The 25,000-nt window shown below is 44.3% G+C and overlaps 2 protein-coding genes across 2 annotated transcripts in view; one reads left to right on the top strand and one right to left on the bottom strand.

Annotated features, from left to right (window-relative positions):
- The window catches only part of ltk (leukocyte receptor tyrosine kinase), a 49,066-nt gene extending 41,406 nt beyond the window's left edge, over nt 1–7,660 (top strand). The window contains exons 25-28 of the mRNA XM_080512439.1: nt 14–115; nt 4,754–4,888; nt 5,470–5,560; nt 5,781–7,660. Of these exons, the coding sequence (XP_080368565.1) occupies nt 14–115; nt 4,754–4,888; nt 5,470–5,560; nt 5,781–6,773 (1,321 nt within the window). The 3' untranslated portion in view covers nt 6,774–7,660. The remainder of the gene's footprint in view (nt 1–13; nt 116–4,753; nt 4,889–5,469; nt 5,561–5,780) is intronic.
- A 13,522-nt stretch (nt 7,661–21,182) lies between these two features.
- itpka (inositol-trisphosphate 3-kinase A) overlaps nt 21,183–25,000 on the bottom strand; it is a 13,327-nt gene continuing 9,509 nt past the window's right edge. Inside the window, exons 5-7 of the mRNA XM_080512398.1 lie at nt 24,253–24,354; nt 23,932–24,003; nt 21,183–22,844 (exon numbers count right to left, since the gene is read on the bottom strand). Coding sequence (XP_080368524.1) covers nt 22,587–22,844; nt 23,932–24,003; nt 24,253–24,354 — 432 coding nt within the window. The 3' untranslated portion in view covers nt 21,183–22,586. The remainder of the gene's footprint in view (nt 22,845–23,931; nt 24,004–24,252; nt 24,355–25,000) is intronic.

Raw genomic sequence — 25,000 nt, 5'->3', positions numbered from 1 at the left:
GTTTGTTTGTCAGAGCCAGTTACTACAGGAAGGGCGGCCGCGCCATGCTGCCGGTCAAATGGATGCCGCCAGAGGCCTTCATGGAGGGAATCTTCACCTGCAAGACGGACACGTGGTACGAAACACGCTGTTTGAAACAGAGAAACGGCTTCTTACTGCATTATTAAAAGTATGCTGTGTGTAGAGCTCAAGTTATTGTTGAAGCTTTCATCCCTGTAATGTCTGACAGGGTTCAGCACTTTCACGCCGTCCCAGAGGGGAGCGTTCAAAAACCACAGTAAAGCAGAGAACCGGAGCTTTGCTTCACTTCTATTCAGTCAAATCACACACAAGAGTCTCTGTTCCATCAGAAACACAAAGTGACACGTAATAATGCTTGATATTGAAAGTTGAAGTCTGATTACAAAATGTCAGAAGCACTCAGCGTCATTGCACCATCGTTTGGGTCAGGGTGAGTCTTCAGTTCTAAACTCCAAATAAACCAGAGGATCCTTGTCACAAGAGTGTTCACTTATAGATATTTACATCCGAAAGACTCAGACAGCTAAAACGGATTTAGTCTGAAAGTCAGCCTATAAATCTCTGATTCAATTGTAGGAAAAAAAAGATTTAATCAAACATTTTCTTCACATTTCTGTACAATTCAATAACTTAAATCTCTGTATGAAGTTGTTGACTGATTCGCTTCTTTCTTCTTTATAATGTACTATAATGACTTGATTCAACACAAAGTCCATAGAAAGGCTGCTATTTGTCTCGGAGTGTCAGTTTGAGGCGTCTCATTAAATCCAACGTAGTTATTTAGAAGAAGCTTTGTTCTTGTTTCATGTGACATGCTGTTACCACACAGTTATTTGAGCATTTCTTTCAGACGGTTTGTCACCAAATCCAGATGTGGACTTTACAAAGTGAAAACAGACTTGGGCTGAAAAATCCTTCTTTATCTTTAGTAGCTTTAAAATAGACGAACAATCCTCTTGACGGTGCCGAAGCAGGCAGTGCAGTGAGCGAGAGCTCACACTGCAACTTGTTTTTCACATTTGAAGCAGCAGTTGATCCAGACTCTCCAGCCCCGAGCCGTTCGCCACGACATGTTGCCGGAAGCTGCTTTCACGCCGCTTCTGTGGCCAAACCAGCCAAATGTTGGCAAACAAAATGTTTTCTTTCAGTGGGCAGAGCAACAGATTTGTTTATGTGCAGGTAGGACTTCGGCTGCATTACAGTAATAGACAGCAGAAGTGAACCCTCCTCAGATATTACTCACACACTTTCAGGTCAGTTTGACCCTGGCCACATTTAAAATGATTTACATAAAACTGTTGATCAACTTTATGTGTCGGGCACCTTGTTTACTTGTTGAATACATAAATAAAGGAAAGCTCTAGTGAGTTGACCTGTTCTCCATCATCTGCTCAAACCTTTGGTTTTTATCTTTAAAACATCATCCTTTTTTTGGTTTTTTTGTGTGCATGTCCACGATTGTCACACAGTGAACCATATAGATTCAACCCATGATGCACTGTAAAGGGCTCACTTCACGTTTGTTTGTCACGGTCTGGTCCGCCTGCCTTGTTTGTTTGTCACCAGAACAACAACATGGGACCAAACTTAGAGTGTCTTGAGCGGCATGGTGGCTGGAAGCCCCATTGGGCCAAAGGTTTGCTGTTGCTTCACCTTTTGATTTGTAAACTCCACAATGAACCCGCCAAAGTCATCTTCCAAGTCCTTCCAACGGCCTCCAGACACACATTTCCCCTCTGAATGTGTAATCCCTACTACAATATTTTCAATCAGTCGATCTGGTGGCCTGAAACCATTTTGTTCATCTCAGCAGCACTCAGTCTACCTGCTGTTGAAGTGAGGAAAGGGACCATGTTGTCTTCACATCCTGAGAAGAGACAGCAGGAGGGTAAAATCTCTCGTTCTCATCCTCATTCTCATGAGATCAGAAGGATCGTCCTCAACACAGTCATGTGTATGTGACTAATTCTCCTCTATGTCACTTTCACTGTCAAAGTCCTGTTCCAGAACCTCGTGGACAATAAACTTTTCCCCAAAGGACACTTTGAAGAGAGAGCCTGCAGCTTGTCGTAGACACAGAGCGCAAGGAAGGATTGTAGAGAGATCTTCATAGAATTGCTCCACCTCATTTATCTGAGATTTAACATCACAGGACCAAAAAAGATCAAGCAGGTTTCCGCTCAGCGGAAGAACCGAGGTCCAAATACAAACATTGGTGTGACGGGCGTTCTGCATAGCCACAGGCTCTGGAACAAGCCCCCCTGATACCCCCTTGATACCCCCTGATGCCCCCCTGACACCCCCCCGATGCCCCCCTGACACCCCCCTGACACCCCCCCGATACCCCCCTGACACCCCCCGATACCCCCCTGACACCCCCCCGATGCCCCCCGATACCCCCCTGATGCCCCCCTGATGTTCCCTGATACCCCCCTGATACCTCCCCGATGTTCCCCTGATACCCCCCTGATATCCCCCTGATGTTCCTCCGATGCCCGCCTGATGTTCCCCGATACCCCCCTGATGCCCCCCTGATGTTCCCTGATACCCCCCTGATGCCCCCCTGATACCCCCCTGATATCCCCCTGATGTTCCTCCGATGCCCGCCTGATGTTCCCCGATACCCCCCTGATGCCCCCCTGATGTTCCCTGATACCCCCCTGATGCCCCCCTGATACCCCCCTGATATCCCCCTGATGTTCCTCCGATGCCCGCCTGATGTTCCCCGATACCCCCCTGATGCCCCCCTGATGCCCCCCCGATGCCCCCCCGATACCCCCCTGATGCCCCCCTGATGCCCCCGGTGAAGTTCAGCCCACAGGATCGCCAACGCCTCCAATGTGTGTTGAGAAAATACCATGATAATTCTATGCTGAATCAGTTTTCCAAAACCAAATGAGTGAAAGTAAAGAATCAAAAGTCAACCATTGTGTTTGGAATGATAAACATGGGTTGGGGTCAGATGGTGGAGACGGTTGGTGGAAACAGCCGGAATCAGCCTGGGCTCAACCCCAGAGCCGAGCAAGACGAGGCCCGTGGTTCAGTCAGGAACCAGTTGTTTACAGAACAATAGTTTTCCCTCCCAACATGGAGACACCAAGTGTTCTAGTGCAACTCAGCGCCGGTCCACAGCGGTGGGAGAGGAACCAAGAGAGGCGCCCGGTCCACAGCGGTGGGAGAGGAACCAAGAGAGGCGCCCGGTCAAACCGGCAGCTGGGTTTATTACAGGGTTTCATTTTGAAGAGTGCTTCAAATGAAAAAAAAATTTCTTCTCAGATTTTCAATTAAATCACAAACAACAGCTTGTAATTCTTCATCCACATGAATTAAGGCATTGACTCCTGAGAATGATACTCTGACGACTGGAAGTACTCACATTACAAGTACAGAATCCGGTTCATCCTTGACAGCAAACAGAATCAAGAGTTAAACCCAGTTCACCCAGACTTAGAACATATGAAGAGATAACCAGTGGTGCCGCCAGGATGCAATTTCATAGAACGAACAGATTCTAGTGCCTCACAGACGAGAGCAGCTCAGTCGTCATGGTGACGCACCAGGAAACACAAACACCACTCAACTTTATTATTCTTTCATTTATCACCTTGTAAAAATCAATATTGCATTATTTTGGGTATCTATGTTTAATAGATGGATGGATGATGGATGGATGGATGGATGGATGGATGGATAGATAGATATATGATAGATAGATAGATAGATAGATAGATAGATAGATAGATAGATTATAGATAGATAGATATATGATAGATAGATAGATAGATAGATAGATAGATAGATGATAGATAGATAGATAGATTATAGATAGATAGATAGATAGATAGATAGATAGATAGATAGATAGATTATAGATAGATGATAGATATATGATAGGTAGATAGATAGATAGATGATAGATAGATAGATGGATAGATGGATGGATGGATGGATGGATGGATGGATGGATAGATAGATAGATAGATAGATAGATAGATAGATAGACAGACAGACAGACAGACAGACAGACAGATAGATAGATAGATAGATAGATAGATAGATAGATAGATAGATAGATAGATGATAGATAGATAGATGCTAGATAGATAGATAGATAGATAGATAGATAGAATAGATAGATAGATAGATAGAATTGAATAAGATATTTGATCCATTCTCATAATTTTGTCAATAATGCCATAAGTTATCCGTATACTAAAATATAAGAAGTTACAATTGAAGTATCATTAAAATAAGTTGTTTCAGAACAATAACTACTTCAGCCAATAATGTATTAAAAGATAATCAGAGCTTCATTTCTTGGAATAAAATCTTTCTCAGGTTTTTGTAGTATATTATAAATAGACTCAGCGTCTGGTATCGTCGTCACAGTCATTCGTTGAGGGAACCATCTGTTGGCTTTGCTCCATTCAAAATGGTTATGTTATTGGTTGTTATGTTATTGGTTGTTACACACCTTCTGTGTGCAACAACGTCTTCAGAGGATTGTTCCAATCAGCCAGTTTGATCTTGTCATTGTAAATGTGACTTCTCATAGAGTTTAAAACAAGTATCAAGTCAGTTTCAGGAAGATAAGGAGAAGAAGGTACAGACACTTGTGTTGACCTGTCGGGAGGTAAAGGTGAAAAGGATCCCAGTAAAGCAGAGACGCCACAGGAACCTCAGGGTTGGGTTCCTCTGGGTTCCTGAGACTGATGTGTGTCTCCCTCTGCAGGTCGTTTGGAGTGCTGCTCTGGGAGATCCTCTCTCTGGGCTACATGCCGTATCCTTGTAAAACCAACCAGGAGGTCCTGGAGTTTGTCACCAGCGGAGGAAGGATGGATCCTCCCAAAAGCTGCCCGGGGCCTGTGTGAGTGTTTATGGATGAAAATCCAGGCTGATCTGTGGAACGGAGCTGCAAAAGTCTTTCGTTGTCATCAGTGTGAATTATTGAGACGTTGAGCACAAGAGCAATACGCATTTGGTGTAAGCACCACTTTAGTTTAAAGCAGAATGATTGTTTTCCAGCTCTTGTTCATGTTGGAGAACGAAGCAGAACATCTGGATGTAGTGTGATTCAGATGCTGCTGTCTCTTCATGTGAACACACACCGTTTATCATGTTCAGGTCTGAGCTCTCTGCAGCATCACTTCTCAGACCTCCTGTTCCTCTTTGGGCTGAAGGTGCTTTGTGGTCAAAACTGGCTGTTTGTTTGGGTTTAGTATTTTCTGCTGCTCAATACATTCGACTGTCAGATTGCTGCTGGTATTACATCACTAAAACAAATACACCATATAGCACAATATCCCACCATGATAGAACCTATGCACAGTGCTGCATAACCATAATGGAGGCGTAGATATTTATTATTGATCTACTTATTATTTGTAAAAAAAAAAACAACAACACATGTCCATGTTTACTATACGTTGTGTATGTTTTCCTCTGCAGCTATCAGATAATGACCCAGTGCTGGCAACACTGTCCTGAGCACCGGCCAGACTTCTCAACCATCCTGGAGAGAATCAGCTACTGCACTCAGGTACATTTCCTCCAGATTTAATATCCACATCCAGAACTCTTCCTGCACTCCAACCACAGCTGTCCGTTTGAGGTTATTTACGGCAAAATCAGGTGAAAAGTGAAGGAATTAAATGCAAGTAAAAATCATTTAAAAATCGAGTGTAGTGGTGTTCAAAGACAAAATGCATAAAATGATGTGTATTTTACCTGGAACATCTGCCTGCCTTCCCCTTTACTAGGACCCAGATGTGATCAACACACCGTTGCCGGTGGAGTATGGTCCGAACGCTGAAGACGACGGGGGTACGATGATCCGTCCCACTGGTCCGTCCTCCAGCAGCCTCACTCCCCTCCTGGTGTCACACCCCGCTTCCCAGGGTTCACCGGCCCAGCTGGGTCTGTCCTCCATGGGCCTGGGGACCACGTGTCTTCCTCCACAGCCCCTCAAAGCCCGGCTGCAGAGAACCCCACCCGTCCACCATGAGGCCACGTCTTGTCGCGAGGCTTCGTGGGCCGAGTCTGTTCCCGTGCCCGTCCTGCTCCACGCTGAGCCCCATCATCACCGGCCGTGCTCCAGAAACAGCTCCTCCTCGGGCAGCCAGAGGCTGAAGAACAAGACCAAGAACCTCTGGAACCCCACGTACGGCTCGTGGGTCTTGGAAAACTTCAAGGGGAAGAAAACGCTGGCCCACACTCAGTCCATGCCGCTGTCCAACCCACAGACCCACAACCCCAGGGCAGAGAACCCCCAGGCCAGGTGTGACAGCACCAGCAGCACCTACCTCAGCCCCTCCAGCGACAGCTCTTCCTCGACTCCATCTCCCTCCTGCCAGGATCCGGCTGCCCCCAACGGGTCCTCCCATAAACCACCGGCAGGTGGCGGCACAAAGGCTGGCATCGACCTGGCAAAGCTCCAAAGTTTCCCATGCGGCAATGTCAACTATGCCTACGATGAGCAGAGCTACGAGGCAGAGAGTCTGCCTTTGGTGATGGCCAAGAGCCCGGAAGCCCCCACAGGAACCACCTCCACCCTGAGCGTCTCGTCAGGAACCAGCCTGGGTCTGGCCCTGGGCATCTATAACGCCGCATCCTGCGTCCCCAAACTGCTGCTCAAACGTCACGCCAGCTATGGACATGAGGACGTGAGGAGACACGCCAAAGTGGAGAAGCCCACACGTGACCGCGACTCGGGTTTCTCTCTGTCCGAAGACCTCAGCGTGACCCCCGTCTAACAATCCAGGCTCCGGTCGGCCCAGACAGTCTCGTCTTGAAAGGCAACTGGAGACAAGCTTAAGAACGAAATTCCTCCTCTCAGGCTCCATCAAATTGAATTAACTGAGCAAGTTGACTTGTCTTTCAAGACATAATCAGAACGAAATCAGCTGGACGGCAGAGTTACAGGACGTTTTCTAACTGTCTTCGTCCTCAGTCCTTCATCTGCAACCAGAGGAACCATGAGGACGCTGTCAGGGTCCAACAAACACTAGTTAGCAGCTGCAGCTCCTGGTATGCTGGAAAACACACACACACACACACACACACACACACACACTCCTTTGCACTGTGATACAGGGAGCAGCCTGGACTCTGAGCTTCTGTTCCTCCTGAACGCTGGCGGCTGTCTGAGACACTAACTGCTGTAGACACACTCTGTTTCAACTGCTCTTCTCATCTTTGGATTGTTTTGATGTTTTGACAGCGTTGGGATTCAGATGTAGGGATTCAGATGTAGGGATTCGTGGGATTCGGTGTAAAGTACGACCACAGTTGTTGCAGCACTGGAAGAGAACAGGTCTTTGCAGGGTAACTGTTATACACATACTTTACAACCCTAGACTTCTAGATGTTACTTTATTGTATTTTAGATTTGTTTTCCCACCAAAAACAATGTGAAAACACAAACTGTCAAACTCCTGTAAGCGTGTGTATTTTTGCTCTATGTTTAGCTTGAGGGTGATTACATTATATATTATTATTGATTATTGATTGGTGTTACAGTATTGAACAGGGATGTTTGAGCTTGCATGTAAAAAAAGGAGTTAATTCACAAGTTTTGTTGTTAAACCCTTTCTACAAACCTAAAACTGAATACTGTTTGTTCAGTGGTTTTAAAACTGTGGGCAGGCCTCTCCTTTGGAGGGGTCCGGGGGGAGGGGGGGGGGCGTTTCACCATTTCTCCCCTTTTAACATTAGAGAAGAAATGAAGATAAAACCAAAATGCTGTCTCACACGTGAATTTGAATGACATCCTGTTCTTAACCACAGGATTTAATATGACGTTGGTCCTCAGCAGCTCCAACAGCATCACCTCTTCTGGGAAGGCTTTCCACAGGGTGGAGGAGTGTTGTGGGGTGTTGTGGGGTGTTGTCCTGGGGTATCAGGGACCCTGACGGCCTGGCCCAGTCTCTGTTTAATTCATCCTGAAGGGGTTCTGTCCGGCTCAGGTCGGGACTCTGCAGGAGTCAAACTGGATCCTCCAGGTCTTTGTGGACCTGCTTTGTGTAAGAAGGGGTCATCTGCAAACTGCGCCCACAAAGTTGGGAGCATGAAATATCACCTCCCTCAAAACCAGCCCACACCAAAACCCCAGCACTGTTGTCCTGGCAACCATCCAACCACACTGTCCACCAGACTGCCGGACACAGTCGTGTGATTGGTCCCTCCAGAGAACTCGTCTCCACTGTTCTACAGTCCAGTGTCGTGAGCTTCACACCACTGCATCCACTGCTCTGCAGTGCTCAGTGATGTGAGGTATGGCTGCAGAAACCCTCCACAAAGCGCTACGCTCGGTTCTGGAACTGATCTGAAGTTTGGAGGCCTGGAGCGGTTGACCTCTGACCTCTGCACACTTAGGAGCCTCAGCAGCCACTGATCCGCTCTGTGATATTTCATGTCATGGCTGAGTTGCTCTGGTTCCCAATCACTTCCACTTTGTTGTCGCACTGCAAACAGTTGATTGTGATGAAATGTCCCGGCTGGACTTCTTGATCAGGTGGTGTCCGATCCGTCGCTGCACCACGCTGGAACTCACTGAGCTCCTGAGAGCAACGCTTTGTTTGACTCCAACATTTCAGAACGAGTCTGCATGCCTCGGTGCCCGTGGCCCTGGAAGTGATTAGACTGCCTGAATTCAAGGATTTGGAAAGCTGAGTGAATACTTTTCTTAATATAGTGTATCTGCATATAAAGTTAAAATCATCTAACACAAGCAGGTTTCTGACTTTTATTGACATCCATTAATTTGTGAAAACGTTAAGAAGTCCAACATTCAACAACAGAAACAATATGAACACGAGAATGATGCGACGGTCTGATTGTCCCACACTGTGAAAACCTCTGTCCTACAGAAGTAAGGTCATCAACACTGTGCCATACTTTGTAGATTTTGATTCATTTCACCATTTATTTTGGTTTAATCCCTCCTGTCCAAATGGTTCCCGGTCTGCAGCCGCTCATATTCTAGTCTCAATGTATGCTGATGACTGAGCAGCTGGAAAAAATACATAAATATATTCACTATTTTTATACTTACTTCCTCACACTGGACTAACCCATTGCATTTGTAGTGATTTTGCTGTTATTATTTTTTACATGTGTGCTGATTCATGATATTGTTGAATGTATTCTTGTAGTCAATCACTGCCATTATAAAGTGCCGCTCTGGTGGCAGTACCTATGTTTACTCAGCAGGGGGCGCTTTTCAGGTCACACTGCTGCAGGTCTGAGGTGACTGGCCAGCAAAATGTAGATTTCGTTGTCTCCTTTGAACTAAAACAGAGTTATTCAACTTTTTTTGCTTGATTCTTAATTTTTTGTCAATTTTTTGGAAAGTAACGAACAAAACTTACACTGTTGAAACATGTACACACATGTTCTTAATTATACAAGTAAATTGGGGGGGGTTGTTGAAAATACTAATAATTTTATAATCCTCCATCCAACATCTTCAGTAGAATTAGTTTGAATTCATGATGCACATTTTAAAAAACAGCATTTTTTTTCAATTGAAATTTCCAGGTTATACTTATTTAATACGTTTCGTGGTGGTAGCTGATGTGACTTTGTTTTGACTAAATATTATCTTTTTAACATTTTGAATGAACAGTTAGATTTATATAGACGTTCATCAGGCTTTCTGTGTGTTGTATGCCTTGAGAAATGTTAGCTCATACAGTTTCTTTTTCAAAGATGTGTGCCAAATGGGAAATACAGGTTACTTTGGAGTATTTTCACAGCAGTATGAAAAAATCACTTTACTTGTTATTAGCTTTGTGTGTTTCTCCTGCGGTACTTTAAAGTTCTGTATTTGATTTGTGGCTGAAGTCCTCAAAGACTATGCAATATTTCACATTTTCATTTAACCCTACACTCCCCCAAATAAACCCACTTTTATTCACCTCGTTTGTTTTATTACTGTGTTGTTATTGAAAACGTCTTTCTTGATTACAGTAAGACGTTTTTGAAAAGTGTAACTGCGTCGTCACATTACAGGAATGTTGTCTTGCTATCATACATTATCTGAGCTATTGCATCAAAGCATTTAATACAAACAGACATACTTCATGTGTACTGAGTTATCGAAAAGCTCCTGTGGGTACAGACTCACATTAACCCTTTAAACACGTTCTTAAGATCTCAGACCAGCCGCTGTTGCCTCTCCTTTATTTGGATAAAGCAGTTTATCCAAATACCTAACATATAATTCAATTTGAATACTTGACAATTTGTAAATTTGACCATTTTGTATAGTTCCCCTCCACACAAATAAAATATACTTTCAGGTATAAGGGGAAAAAATCTGCACAGAACATGTTTAAATCATTATAACCCTAACCTTAACCCAGTATATGAAATCAAATGAAATATTTTGAGGAACAAATGATATATTTGCAGTTAATGGAACATAGACGCTCTCTCCAACGAGCTGATGGTGCCAGCACTGCCCCAGCTCGGCTTCATTCAAATTCCCTGAAATTGGGAAATTTCAAGACTTTTTGACTTCAAGAAAACGTTTTGATCACACTTAGCAAAAAGTTCACTTGTTTGTTTTACATCTTAAAAAGTCTCTGAAGATATTCAAAACATAACATTGTTAACTATACACAACTTGCATTATTATGTTCACAGTGTTTAACATCAATAAAGCCTCAAATCAGTATAAAGCTGGCAGTGGCGGCCTGCGTTTCAGAACCAGGCCTTCACTAGTACTGGTCTGACTCAATCCAACCCTCAACTTTTTTTTATGGCTACAAAAACTGTTGCCATGCAGAAATGCAGTATAAAAATCCTTTGCTTCACAGACAGATACTGTCGTCAGAATAAATACCTTTATGGATGAAATCAATCCAAGTTCACGTCTCTTCTCCTGCTGCAGCTGCATAGAAAGCTGCTGCTTTCCCCCACACTTCTGGGGGTCGAGGAGGGAAACAAACCTCAGCTTTTCCTGGTCTTGAAAACAATATAATGGTCAATAATATAATCCTGAATCCTCCCATGGAGTTTATAGTGAGTGCTAGTAAATTGCACCGGAGTGTTGCGGTGCGTTCAATGACCTGTTGGAAAAGTCCAGCTTCAAAATTGTTTCAACAATAAATCTGTAACCAAATGTCTTTATCTTCTCCTTTAGTCATTGTAGGTTGATAAAACCGCTAACAAATAAAACACAACTATATTTTTGTCTCTGCAGCTAACTGCAGATGCAGCTAGCTAGCTAGCGCTGGAGAGTGACTCTCTGATGAGCCAATCAGAGGGCATGAAAATGCCAACATCAGGTTAGGCCTTCTAGACAAGAGATGTCAGTGGGGAAATCCAAGATGGCGGTATTGCGGGCGCCGCCATACTCGTTTACCGGTCGCCGCCATCTTGAAATGGTACAAGGCGGAAGCATGACCGGAAACAATGGAAATGAACGCACTGGAAGTGACGTTCACAGAAGCGACATACAGGAAGTGACGTGTATGACCAGAATTACGGACGCCAACCCACAATAAGTTACATTCTGACCGAACATGCAGGACGTACGAAGACGACGTGAACACTTGGGAAGTGACGGGCGAAAAAAAGATGGTGGACCAGACCGGCCCGGTATTCTAAGCTCGCACTTCTCAGCCCCGATATTTAAACAACAATTCAACTCAAACAGAGAATACGCGCTGAACTATAAATCTGAACGACAGTACTTTCACCTACTGAGCTTGAACACAAGCCAGTCGTCCGGAAAACTGGTCAAATTAGTTAAATATGTCAGGTGGAAAACCAAGCGCGAAGCTAACTGCTACCACTGACCACGACTACACACCGATGGAAACCTCGGCTAGCAGCTGTGGTAAGAGGAAAAATACCCCTTCCGCCCCAACAGAGACGTGTGTGCCACCACCTGCTCAGATGAAATCAACCCAGGAACAGTCTCATGACAACTTAATAGAAGCGATTGCTAAGCTAACCGAAAAGATAGATGGTTTTGGGGTACAGCTAAGAGAGACGCCACAATGGGAGCCAGCGTCACCCGGCTTGTAGAAATCAATACCGCCAACATCAAGGAATGCAAAACCAAAATGCAGGGCTCTGATAAAGATATTCCCTGGCTCATCCAACAAAACAAAGAGCTACAGGAAAGGATCACTGAGATGGAAAGGTACAGAGGTGCTGGAACCTCAAGATACATGGAATGCAAGAGAAAGACAAGGAGCAGATCAGGGAAGAGGTTCTCCACATGGTATCTAAGGTCACACCCCAGTGGACCTCCGCCATGGGAACCAGTGGTGACAGCCTTCATCCACTGGGAAAACGAGAGAGTGGAAGAAATCACCAGGTTCTCATCCAGTTTGTCATGCGACACCACTGCCAAGACATTTGGACACTGAACAAAAACTCAAAATTCTGCAAAGAAGCGTGGATCAGATTCAAACAAGATTCCTGCACAGCTGACAGAGATTCCTGCACAGCAGCCCGGCCAAAGCTGGATCAAGACCGAGCCAATGGAGGAAATGTCTGGTTCAAAGGCCACGTTGGATCCATGGAGGGTAGAAGGGTGGACTTCGAGAGACTGACTCATGGTCATGGTTAAATCAGAGTGTGATGTCCAGTCAACACAAAGTTCTTTATAGACACGCTGCCAAGCCACTTTAATGTTAACGTGTATATCTCCTTTTAAAGTTTGCATTTTACTGGCAGCTGTCATTCAAGAATATTTACATTTGTTTGCACTGAAGTTCCTAACTCCTTTTATAGGTAGACCTGAAGGATAGTTTGTTTTTAACTATCAGTATTTCAATATTCGCAATGTTCAATTTTTCCAACTAATGTTATAGATTTACGGGACATGTTGTTGCACCCATCCACTCCTGTTACATAGAACATGATTAAGGTACGAGTTATTACCTAGTGTTAAGCAACTATTCAGGGGGTTATTATTGTGTATTTAGTCCACAACTAAAAAACTAAAGCAGTTTAGTTTAAAGGTTTTTGTGATTTTGCTTTACTTTTCCTAATTACTTTCTTTATGTCTTTTTTTCAATACCACCTTCTCTTCTGCGTCGCTCAAGGCTCGGGGTTTGAGAGATTCCATAAAAATAAAAGCTATATTTCTGTTCCTTAAAAATGAGAGAGCAAATTCTCCCTTGAACTGCTACCTTACCGTGGTGGGGGAGTTTGAGCACCCGAATGACCCTCGGAGCTACGTTGTCGGGGGCTTTATGCCCCCCAGTAGGGTCTCCCAAGGCAAACAGGTCCTAGGCGATGGGTCAGACCAAAAGCAGTTCAGAAGACCCCCTATGAACATACACCAGAGGAGAGAAGTGACGTCGCCCAGGGGACTCGGCCGGTCAGCCCGGAGGGACGACGCGGGCCCCTCCTCCTCATCCTCCTGTGGGCCCACCACCCACAGAGGCTGCCGTAGGGGTCAGGTGCAGTGTGGATTGGGTGGCAGTCGACGGCAGGGGCCTCGACGACCCGATCCCCGGACACACAATCTGGTTTTTGGGACATGGAATGTGACCTCGCTGGGGGGTAAAGAGCCCGAGCTTGTGAGGGAGGCTGAGAGATACCGTCTAGATATAGTCGGGCTCACCTCCACTCACAGCTTGGACTCTGGAACCCAGCTCCTCCACAGGGGCTGGATACTCCACTTCTCTGGAGTTGCCCGCGGTGTAAGGCGGCGGGCTGGAGTGGGCTTGCTTATTGCCCCACAGCTCAGCCGCCATGTGTTGGAGTTCACCCCGGTGAACGAGAGGGTTGCGTCCCTACGTCTTCAAGTAGGGGACAGGTCTCTGACTGTTGTCTCGGCCTATGGACCGAACAGCAGTTCAGAGTACCCAACCTTCTTGGAGTCCCTGGGAGGGGTGCTAGATAGTGCTCCTACTGGGGACTCCATTGTTCTCCTGGGGGACTTCAACACCCAGGTGGGCAATGACAGTGAGACTTGGAAGGGGGTGATTGGGAGGAACGGCCTCCCCGATCTGAACCCGAGCGGTGTTCTGTTATTGGACTTCTGTGCCAGTCACAGCTTGTCCATAACGAACACCATGTTGGAGCACAGGGGGGTCCATAAGTGCACGTGGCACCAGGACACCCTAGGCCGGAGGTCAATGATAGACTTTGTGGTCGTGTCATCTGATCTCCGGCCGACACTCGGGTAAAGAGAGGGGCAACCTCCCATGATGGTCCCTCAAATACCTCCAGCGAGTGAGGCAAGTCCTAAGAAACCTCCAACAAACATTCATTAAGTGAAGAGGACAAGCAAAAATTAATCCTATTGCTCTCTTCCCTAGACAGCATCGACATCAATAAAGCCACGGGAGCAGACAGGACTTCAGATCAAGAGTGAAATGGAGGGAGGAAGGAGAAAGAAGCTCAACTTATTTCTGTCGACCAGAGAAAAGGAGAAAGAAATGTGATTAAAACATTAGTAATTGATGGTGAGGAATGTACTGATCCTGTGAGAATCTCCAAAGACATTTTTGACTTTTATAGTCAGTTGTCCTCCTGCTGTTCCTCACGCTGATACAGAGGCTTCCTTTGAATCTACCAAAGAACAGATTCCTAAGATTGATGAGTGTTTTAGAAAACTATGTGATGCAGAGATCCGAATGGAGGAAGTTGAAAAAGCCTTAAAATGCTTATCGCCAGACAAATCTCCAGGTTCAGACGCCTAACAAGTCATTTTTACAGACATTTCTGGGTTGATCTAATTTTCAATATGATAAATGAAATCTCAACAACATCAATCTGACTGTAAACTATGAAACAAGGGAAAATCACACCAATTCCCAAACCTGGCAAGGACCCAAAATTAATTAACAATCTCCGGCCAATTACTTGACTGAACAATGATTATAAAATATTAACACATGCCAATAGACTTAAAACAGGTATCTCTGATATTATCTCAGACACACAATCAAGCTTCATTAAGGGACGTTCAATAATACACAATAATATACGACTCATATTTGATTTAATCGAATACAAGGACTTAATTAATGACAAAGCCTTCATTCTATTTTTGGATTTTTTTCAAAGCCTTTGACATGACAGAGCACAAGTTTATGTTTAGGACCTTAGAACTTTTTGATTTCGGACCTAATTGCTAAGACTTTGTTAAATTAATCTGCAAGGCAGGGTTAGGGTTAATCAGTACTGTTCTACTACCACAAGGTACTTCCCCAAGATTTTCAATTGACAAAGGAATAAAACAAGGTTGTCCTTTTTCTCCATTATTATTTATTTCTCTCGCTTCTTATAAAAAATCAGATTTTGATAAACGAACAGTATTCGGGAAACAATTGACAATTAGCCAACTGGCTGATGATACAGTAATATTTATGGAAAATTGCAATCAAATCTCGAAAATTCTCAATCATATTGAGTTTTTCTCTAAAGCGTCTGAATTAAAATTGAATCTTGATAAATGTGAATTACTACCTCTTCATGATTGCGGTCTGCCAGCCATTCATAACATTCCTGTCAAAACAACGGTAAAATACTTGGGTATGAATATCACAAAAGATATTGACCAATTAGCCAAGCTTAATATATGGAATTGCCTAGAGAAATCTAAAAAAACATCTGAACTCTTGGTCTCAGAGAGACATTTCCATCATAGGAAGAACGTTTCTTACCAAAATGAAATGCGTCTCCAGGTTCATTTACCCAGCATGCTCTTTATCAAAGCCCAAAGATTCAATTAAAACTATTAATCAAACCAATTTTAACTACATCTGGAAAAGTAAAACACATTATATTAAAAAGAGAACTATGATCCAAGAAAATGAGGAAGGTGGTGTTAAAGCAATAGACCTTGAATGTATTAACGGTACTATCAAAATAAATTGGCTGAGGCAATTTCTTAAACATCCCAAATATGTTTGGTTTCACATTCCAAATGAAATATTCACCAAACGAGGAGGCATTGAATCCCTTCTCACATGTGACTATGACCTAAAAAACCTCCCCTGAAAACTTTGCTCATTTCATCAACAGGTTTTATTATATTGGAAATTAATGTACAAACATAATTTCAGTGACACCCATATGGAATTGTAGATATGTACTATATAAACATAAATCTATATTCATACAAAGCTGGATTGATAAGGGACTTTGGTCTGTACTACATTTACTGGACTGTGCAGGAAACATTTGAACACTTGAACATTTTAGTGCTAAATTGAACATAATGAATAGCAGTTGAATCAGGTGGTTGATGCAGTACCTCAGGTCGTCCTGTTGATGGCGCCAGAGTTACAGGAATCACGTCCCAGCAAACCTCCCATCGCTCATGGTCAATGGTCTAAACTAAACAATTTTGTTCTCCGAAATGTATTTAACAAAGAAATCTTCCCAACTTCATTCGCTAGAACTTCAATTAAAAAAAACATTCTCAGAAAAAGAAGCTCAAATTTTAAGGTCAAAATGTTTCAAATTTCCGGTTCCACCCAAAGTAAAGGGAAATCATTTTAAGGTCCTTTATGGAACATATCCCTCTGCTGATTTCCTAAATAAACGTTTTGGATTTGAGTACAGTAGTTCCTCCTTTTTTAATAAACTACAGACCACATATTTTATGAATGTATGTACTCTAATGCATTTTGGGATGATTTACATCTAAACGTGTACCACCTCATGATTTCAAATGTGAAAACATTTTATATGGTTTTATAATTAAGAATTCCTTGCATGACATGTCCATCAATACTATTGTAATTTTAGCTACATTTTTTGTACAAAAAAATAGATTTCTAAAATGTAAACCAAATTTTTACGTGTTTCACAAAGAACTGTGTTTATTCCTTTCATCATATATATATATATATATATATATATATATATATATATATATATATATATATATATATATATATATATATATATATATATATATATACACACATATATATACACACACACATATACACACATATATATAAATAATTGTTTAATTGATATATATATATATATATATATATATATATATATATATATATATATATATATATATATATATATATATATATATATATATATATATATATATATATATATATATATATATATATATATATATATATATATATACACACATATACACGTATACACATATACACATATATATAAGGGGTCTCAGTCCCAGAAGGAACAATAGCAGACATTGAGGACATTGAGGACAGTTACAAGTACCTGGGAATACCACAGGCAAACGGCAACCTTGAACAGGCAACAAGGAAAGCGGCAATGGCCAAATACCTCCAGTGAGTGAGGCAAGTCCTAAGAAGCCAGCTCAATGGCAAGAACAAGTCCAGGGCAATAAACAGCTACGCCCTGCCAGTGATCAGGTACCCTGCGGGTACAATAAGGTGGCCAAAGGAAGAGATACAGACCACGGATGTTAAGACACGAAAGCTCCTCACCATACATGGTGGATTCCATCCCAAATCCAGCACCTTGAGACTGCATGCTAGCCGTAAGGAAGGAGGCCGAGGACTAGTGAGTGTGAGAGCCACTATCCAGGATGAAACATCCAAGCTCCATATGTACATCAAGGACAGGGCTCCAACGGATGACATACTCAACGAAAGTCTCAGACAATGGCGAGATGAGGAGGTGCTGGAAGAGGGACCATCATGGGAGGACAAGCCCCTACATGGGATGTACCACCGGAACTTAACTGAAGTGGCTGATCTCAAGAAGTCCTACCAATGGCTAGAGAGGGCTGGCCTACAGGACAGCACAGAAGCCCTCATCCTGGCTGCACAGGAGCAGGCTCTGAGCACCAGAGCCATAGAAGCCCAGATCTACCACACCAGACAAGACCCAAGGTGTAGACTGTGCAAAGAGGCACCTGAGACCATCCAGCACAGAACTGCAGGGTGCAAGATGCTGACGGGGAAAGCATACATGGAACGCCATAACCAAGTAAGTATAGTGTACCGAAACATCTGTACGGAGTAGGGTCTGGAAACCCCAAGGTCACAGTGGGAGACCCCCCCAAAGGTGGTGGAGAATGACCGATGAAGATCCTGTGGGACTTCCAGATACAGACAGACAGGATGGTAATGGAGAACCAAGCAGACATTGTGGTAGTTGATAAAGGGCAGAGGAAAGCTGTGGTGGTGGATGTAGCAATACCAAGTGATGGGACATCAGAAAGAAGGAGTACCAGGGGCTCAGAGAGGAGCTGGAGAGGCTTGGAAGGTGAAGGTGACAGTAGTGCCCTCGGGGCAGTAACCCCCAAACTGGAGGAGTGGCTACAGCAGATCCCTGGAACAACCTCTGGTAGAGGACCAGCACCCTCAAGCTCCCAGGCCTCTGGTAGAGGACCAGGACCCTCAAGCTCCCAGGCCTCTGGTAGAGGACCAGGACCCTCAAGCTCCCAGGCCTCTATTCCAAACTTGAATTGTTCAAAATGATTCCATCCTCTTCTACATTTGTAAAGTTTTCTTTGTTTATGAGAATCAGATCATTTATGTAATTGAAGTGATTCAGCATTTTCTTAAGAAGATGACTACAGGTTGATAAAGAAACTCAAAACCTTCATTATACTTTTTGTTCAAAGCATTCTTTTTTCTAGGCTATGTTTGTATAAATTGAATATGTAGTATGATCGGGGGGGGGGGGGGGGGGGTTCTCCCTCTTCAATCCACTTGGCTCTGGACCTTATAAATACTCTCTGAGCTTTATTCACATTATATCTACTGGATGTTCCTCCAGTGTTCTTGTGCTTCTTCCAACTGAACATGATCCATGAAACTGTGACGTAACGTAATCTACTGATGTCATTTGGCCTTTTAAATATGGCGGCGACCACATACACGTATGGCGGCGGCCAGATAAACGTATGGCGGTGGCCACATATACGTATGGCGGTGGCCAGATACATGTATGGTGGTGGCCAGATACACGTATGGCGGTGGCCAGATACACGTATGGCAGTAACCACATACACGTATGGTGGCAACCGCAAACTAGTATGTCGGCGCCCATAAGCCGCCATTATTTGATACTGCACTGGCGAGGTTTCAATTTGACAGTAGTATGGCGCTGACCGTGAGCAATAATGGCGGCGTTCGCAAACAAGTATGTCGGCGTCCACAAACAAACATGTCAGCGGCCGTACACCGCCATTTTTATACCACACTGGTGGGGTTTCAGTTCTGGAGGAGCACGGTTGTATTGGGGATCATGTACTCTTGCCTCCCATCGACAGTGACGCTGTGATTGTGCCTCGGAACAAAATATGGCGGCGACCAGCAGGAAGCAGCCATACTGCATGTAGTACTGTCTCCCGCCAACAGCGGCGCTGTGGTGGTGATTCGGATCAAAATGGCAAAACAAAATGGTGGCGGTCATTAGGAAGCTGACATATTGTCGGCCATCTTGGATTCTCCAATGACGGCCTCTCCTTCCAGAAGGCCCTCAGTCGCCAATATCCAAATCTGATTGGATGAAGCAGTCATGTGATCGACACAAGTTTTACACTGCAGATACCCGCAGAATTGAACATGAAGGCCTCAGGCACATTTCTTTACCTGGCAACAGATGATAGCTAAAATACGATTGGTTAAAAGCTTTAATGTGGAAGTACGCATCTGGAATAGTGATGAGAAACCCGACTCCTTGAACGGACTCACGGATTTTTGAGTCGATCATCCAAGTGAACCAGTTGAATGATTAAACTGAATAAATACCCGGCATCCAGAATGGCAGATATAGCGTATACATTAATATATACATATGATTTTATAGTTAGAATTTTGAGCTGACTCAGGCATGTGAACTGAACCAATCACTATCGCGAGCTGAGTCGGGAATTCGAGCTGAACCACTGAAGTGAGGTGAGTCGAGCCTTCGTGCTGAACCACTGAAGTGAGGTGAGTCGAGCCTTCGTGCTGAACCACTGAAGTGAGGTGAGTCGAGCCTTCGTGCTGAACCACTGAAGGGAGGTGAGTCGAGCCTTCGTGCTGAACCACTGAAGTGAGGTGAGTCGGGCCTTCGTGCTGAACCACTGAAGCGAGGTGAGTCGAGCCTTCGTGCTGAACCACTGAAGTGAGGTGAGTCGGACCTTCGTGCTGAACCACTGAAGCGAGGTGAGTCGAGCCTTCGTGCTGAACCACTGAAGCGAGGTGAGTCGAGCCTTCGTGCTGAACCACTGAAGTGAGGTGAGTCGGGCCTTCGTGCTGAACCACTGAAGCGAGGTGAGTCGAGCCTTCGTGCTGAACCACTGAAGCGAGGTGAGTCGAGCCTTCGTGCTGAACCACTGAAGTGAGGTGAGTCGGGCCTTCGTGCTGAACCACTGAAGTGAGGTGAGTCGGGCCTTCGTGCTGAACCACTGAAGCGAGGTGAGTCGGGCCTTCGTGCTGAACCACTGAAGTGAGGTGAGTCGGGCCTTCGTGCTTAACCACTGAAGCGAGGTGAGTCGGGCCTTCGTGCTGAACCACTGAAGTGAGGTGAGTCGGGCCTTCGTGCTGAACCACTGAAGCGAGGTGAGTCGAGCCTTCGTGCTGAACCACTGAAGTGAGGTGAGTCGAGCCTTCGTGCTGAACTCCACCTACAAGCTGACTTGAGCTGCTGAAAGCCTCATGTGACCTTAAGGAGCCGGTAGCTGATGTGCTCAGCAGCTAGCGTTAGCAGCACGGCAACTCGCTGCTTTTAGCAGCTATTAGCAGGAGCATTACAGCTCCTTTTCCCACGGGACGACTGCAGTGAGTAATGTGATATATTTATACAGTTGGAGTGAGACTAGCAGCAGCACAACAGTGACGTTTATGTTTTCCTCTCTGCAGCTGGAGGCTGGAGGAAGAACGACTCAGTGAACGAGTTAACGAACGTGATAACTCGTTAGTCAACTTCAGCAAAGTGACTCGCGGGTTTTGTTCAAATTCGATCACCACTAGTCTGGAAGCAGCAGCCGGGGGAGAAGCAATGTGAAGAAGCAAACAGACCTTTTGTAAGTATTTAATAAGTATTCATGGACAAAATATAATCAACATCAGTCTGATTCAGTTCTTTTTCTTTGGCCTGCAGAGAAGCCTTGAAGGCCTTGAAGGCCCTGAAGACCTTTAAGGCCCTGACAGTCCGCCACTGCAAACTGGTCTTATAAATGTTTTAACAAGCAGAAGTGACAAACGTTTTGAAACCCCCTGAACTTGTCATTAGTTTTGAAGATAAAAAAGGTGCCGCCATGGTAGAAAGTTGCTGGTGTGTCTGGTTTCTGAGTCAGTTCAGGCTCAATGAGGCGTCCGCCATGTCAGAGAAGAAGCTTCAGCCAACAGCAGCTCAGTTTTCATCTCAAACTGAAACTTCAGTTATGTTACAGATATTATTGTCAATAGTTAAATGACTGGCGACTGCGGCTTTCTCCGACAGGAGACGGAGACGGAGACAAACCAAACACCCTGTTTTTTTTTTTTTCATTTATACAATCATTTATTCAGTTTCACTCCACATGTTTGAGCTCTTGTAAAACTTACCGACCAGAAGAAAGAGTGCAGCATCAGAACCCAACACGATATGATAAGTACAAGTTTGATTACAGGACTGAAGTCTGTCAGAGGGAGAGAATAAAAGACAGTTTGCCAGAACATTCATGTGCAGCGCTGCAGGATCAGTTCGCCTATTCTTTTGATATCTTCCACAAATGTCCACAGATATTGTAAGTGTGACACCAGCTTGTGCCCTAAACCTTATTTTCATGTTTTAAACAGTCTCTTTTACACGAGCAATGAATGTTCAGTGAATAATTAATAGTTGAACCTGTATTATTCATGTGAAATCTGCGAACCCCACTCACCTCATTTTTTTTTTTTTTAAATCACAAACTTCTTCATATTGATTAAAGCTCCTTCACCAGCAGACTGAAAAAAAATGTAAATCCTTAAAATTGAAGTAAAGAAGAGCTGCTAGGTCTCATGCATTGATAGGAACTCTTCTCTGATTATCTCTAAATTCATGCATACTTAAACTTTACCCTCTTGTTAAAAAGTAATCTTTGGCTAAATGCTGGACTTCCTGTGTGGCTGCAGGATTAAACCTGCCACAAGTGCCATAAAAAACTCTCAAATAAAACCCCAAACTGCCGGAAAGCCACATTTCTGCTTTGTATTAGAGCCTATTTGATCATTCTAATTTGTCTTTGCATCACATGCAGTTGTAAAATCTGCGTTTGGTCTTTGTGTGACACTGAGCCTGAGCAGAGTCCCTGGACACGGCAGGAAGTCACACCTGAGTTACTGACTTGTACTTTGCTCGTTGTCTTCTTTTGATTGAATGGGATTTTCATGATCTCGTGTACCGTCCTGGCTCTGGAACCGAAATCCCTTGACTTCCACTTCTGGTCACTTTCTGAGGAAGTTGAATTAGTGTCGGTGCGATTGCTCAACTGTTCAGAACTTGTGACAGAGTCTCTGCTGCCGAGGCTCCGTGGTGCGTCCTCCGTCAGCCTGGTTGTTAAACTGGTGGACGTGGTGTCCTGTCACTGTCCTCACCGTGACCACAGCGTTGCTCTTCGTCTGCTTTCCCAGCGTTCTCAACACCGACTTCAGCTCCAGCCGTCACTGACAGTGCGTTGGTGTGGTTTGGTGGCCTCCCCCGGGTTCCTCGCCGGTTCCTGCGCTGCCGACGGCCTGCAGTGTGTGGATCAGGTTCTCCAGGCCCCACAGGTAGCCGTCCTCCCGGTTCCCCTCCTGCCAGGGAACGTCGTGCTTCAGCGTCTGGCCCTCCGGCAGCGCCGTCGTCTTCCCAAAGTCAATCATCCACACCTGCGCCTTGCCCGTGTGGTCGTGGATGAAGAGGAGGGAGCTGCCGATCACCTGACAGGTACAGAGAGAAGAGAGGAGGCCATGTTGGTGTTCAATTCTCCGTCTGCTGCTGCTGGACACCATCCAGCGGACACAGCATGTTACAGGGTGGGGGTCCTGAGGTTCACAGGTTTGAATCCCACCCTGGTCTACAGGTGAACCATGAGCAGGACGGCTCAGGCAGATCAGTAAAGTCGACTTTCTTTCTTTTTCTTAACCAATCAATTACCCCACATCACGTTCTTACACGCTTACAAAAAACACTTCAACCACCTAGATATCACACTGTGTGAGAGTTGTTGGATTTTTCATCTTTGTCACATTGTAGATATTCATACCAACAACTGTTGGGATCCACAACCAATAAAAATTCTTGATTTGAATCTGGAAATACCTGGTAGGTCTTTATATGAAGTTTAATTTATAGATGTTAATACACGTCAATACATTTTAATGAATGTAATTAATTTAACAAATGTCGTCAAACTAAATTGCTAACACACAGTAGTTTCACACTGCACAGATTTATCTTATTGAGAATCTTTTTCAGAAATGATTGGGAAAGACAAAAATATCCCTCAGAAATCAGACGTTATCAAACATGAACTCAACTGTTTAATTACATTGAGTTTGGTGGAAATGTTGACTCACATTTATAATAATCCTTAGAGATAGATAGATCGATAGATAGATAGATAGAGAGAGAGAGAGAGAGAGAGAGAGAGAGAGAGAGTGAGAGAGAGAGAGAGAGATAGATAGATAGATAGATAGATAGATAGATACTGCTTAAAAAAGAGCCAAACTGGTTGAAACGGTTAAAGTGTCTAAACATGTAGAAAAGGAAGGTTGAAACATCTAAAATGAGGAACAAAAGCAGCTGAAAATGTCACGTTTTCCATCCTAAAACAATATATGAAACTTTACAAGTTGTTTTTGGCTCAATTTAAAGGTGAAATATGTTTTTTTCCAGTGACATTTGATCTGGTGGAAAGCTGACAGAAAAGGCTGTTTTGCTGATGGAGGCTGCGGAGCGCCGGTCCAGCCGTATTGTGCAGTGGGTGTATGAACACATGAATGTTTACTGTGGATGAGCTGGTACCTCGTGGCTCCTGAAGAACTGGGATGTCTTGAGAGCTTTCTGGATCTCCGTCAGTCGGCTCAAATAAGACGCCTGCGTTTCCAGAACAAACAGAAAAAGCAAACAGTAAACTTGATGTTCATCCTGGTTGAGGCTGCGGCTTCACGGCAGGATGTGGAGGGTGAAGGTTACACCAGCTCTGACTCGGTGGCTTGTCCTTAAATAAAGTATATATGTTTGTCTCTGCACGGGGATTATCTCTAATCCCATGTAAGAGCAGAGTCTACAACTTTCCATTTCTGAAAGGGATAAATCTGCGTTCTCTGACTCGGACTGACATACTGTGACGTTCCCGTTCCCTCCGGCGAAGTCCGTGAACACCTGGACCACATCCTGCTGGGATCGGGTTTTCTTAAAGTCGGTTCGACACGTGCCGTCAGATTTCTGCAGAGAAGGAAGGAGCTGAGTGAGAACATGACGACTCAGCATAATCTCACTCACCCTGCTTGTTTCAGACGCTCCAATAAACCTGCTTCAACTTAAACTCCAGTTCTGCATGTGACACATGAACAACAAGCCATGTGAGGAAGATTGCAGCATCAGAAGCTGGGCTGTTGGGAGGAGAGGCGGAGAACCAGAGCTGCAAAGTTACATGCAACATGAACAATGAACAGGAAGAAGTTTTACAAAGACAAGAAATGTGTCGGCACATGAAAGCAAGATGAACAATAAAAGTGAAGTTGAACTTCCGGGTCTACAGGTTTGATTTACTCACTTTCTGAAAAAACCCTGAAAACTGTCTGTACTTCAGGCCTGTTTGTGCAGCCGACCACACAAGAACAACATCCTGTGTTAATGAAAGGATTCAAAAGAGGGTTTGTGTTTGTTGTTAGCCCTCACAAGTAGAACACACAATCTGATAAAGCAACTCGGTCAGAATTTGGGAAAGAAAACTTGATTTGTCACAAAGTGAAGGCTGTGAAGAATGAGGAGAGTCAGAAACGACTGTAGGACCTGACAAAGCAGCTGAACAATACAATAACATGAGCTTTTCTGAAGGCTGAGCTGATTCACACCTTTAATTTACACT

This window comes from Blennius ocellaris (genome assembly GCF_963422515.1).
Source record: "Blennius ocellaris genome assembly, chromosome: 17".
Taxonomy (NCBI): Eukaryota; Metazoa; Chordata; class Actinopteri; order Blenniiformes; family Blenniidae; genus Blennius; species Blennius ocellaris.
This window is presented reverse-complemented; position numbering and strand designations above follow the sequence as displayed.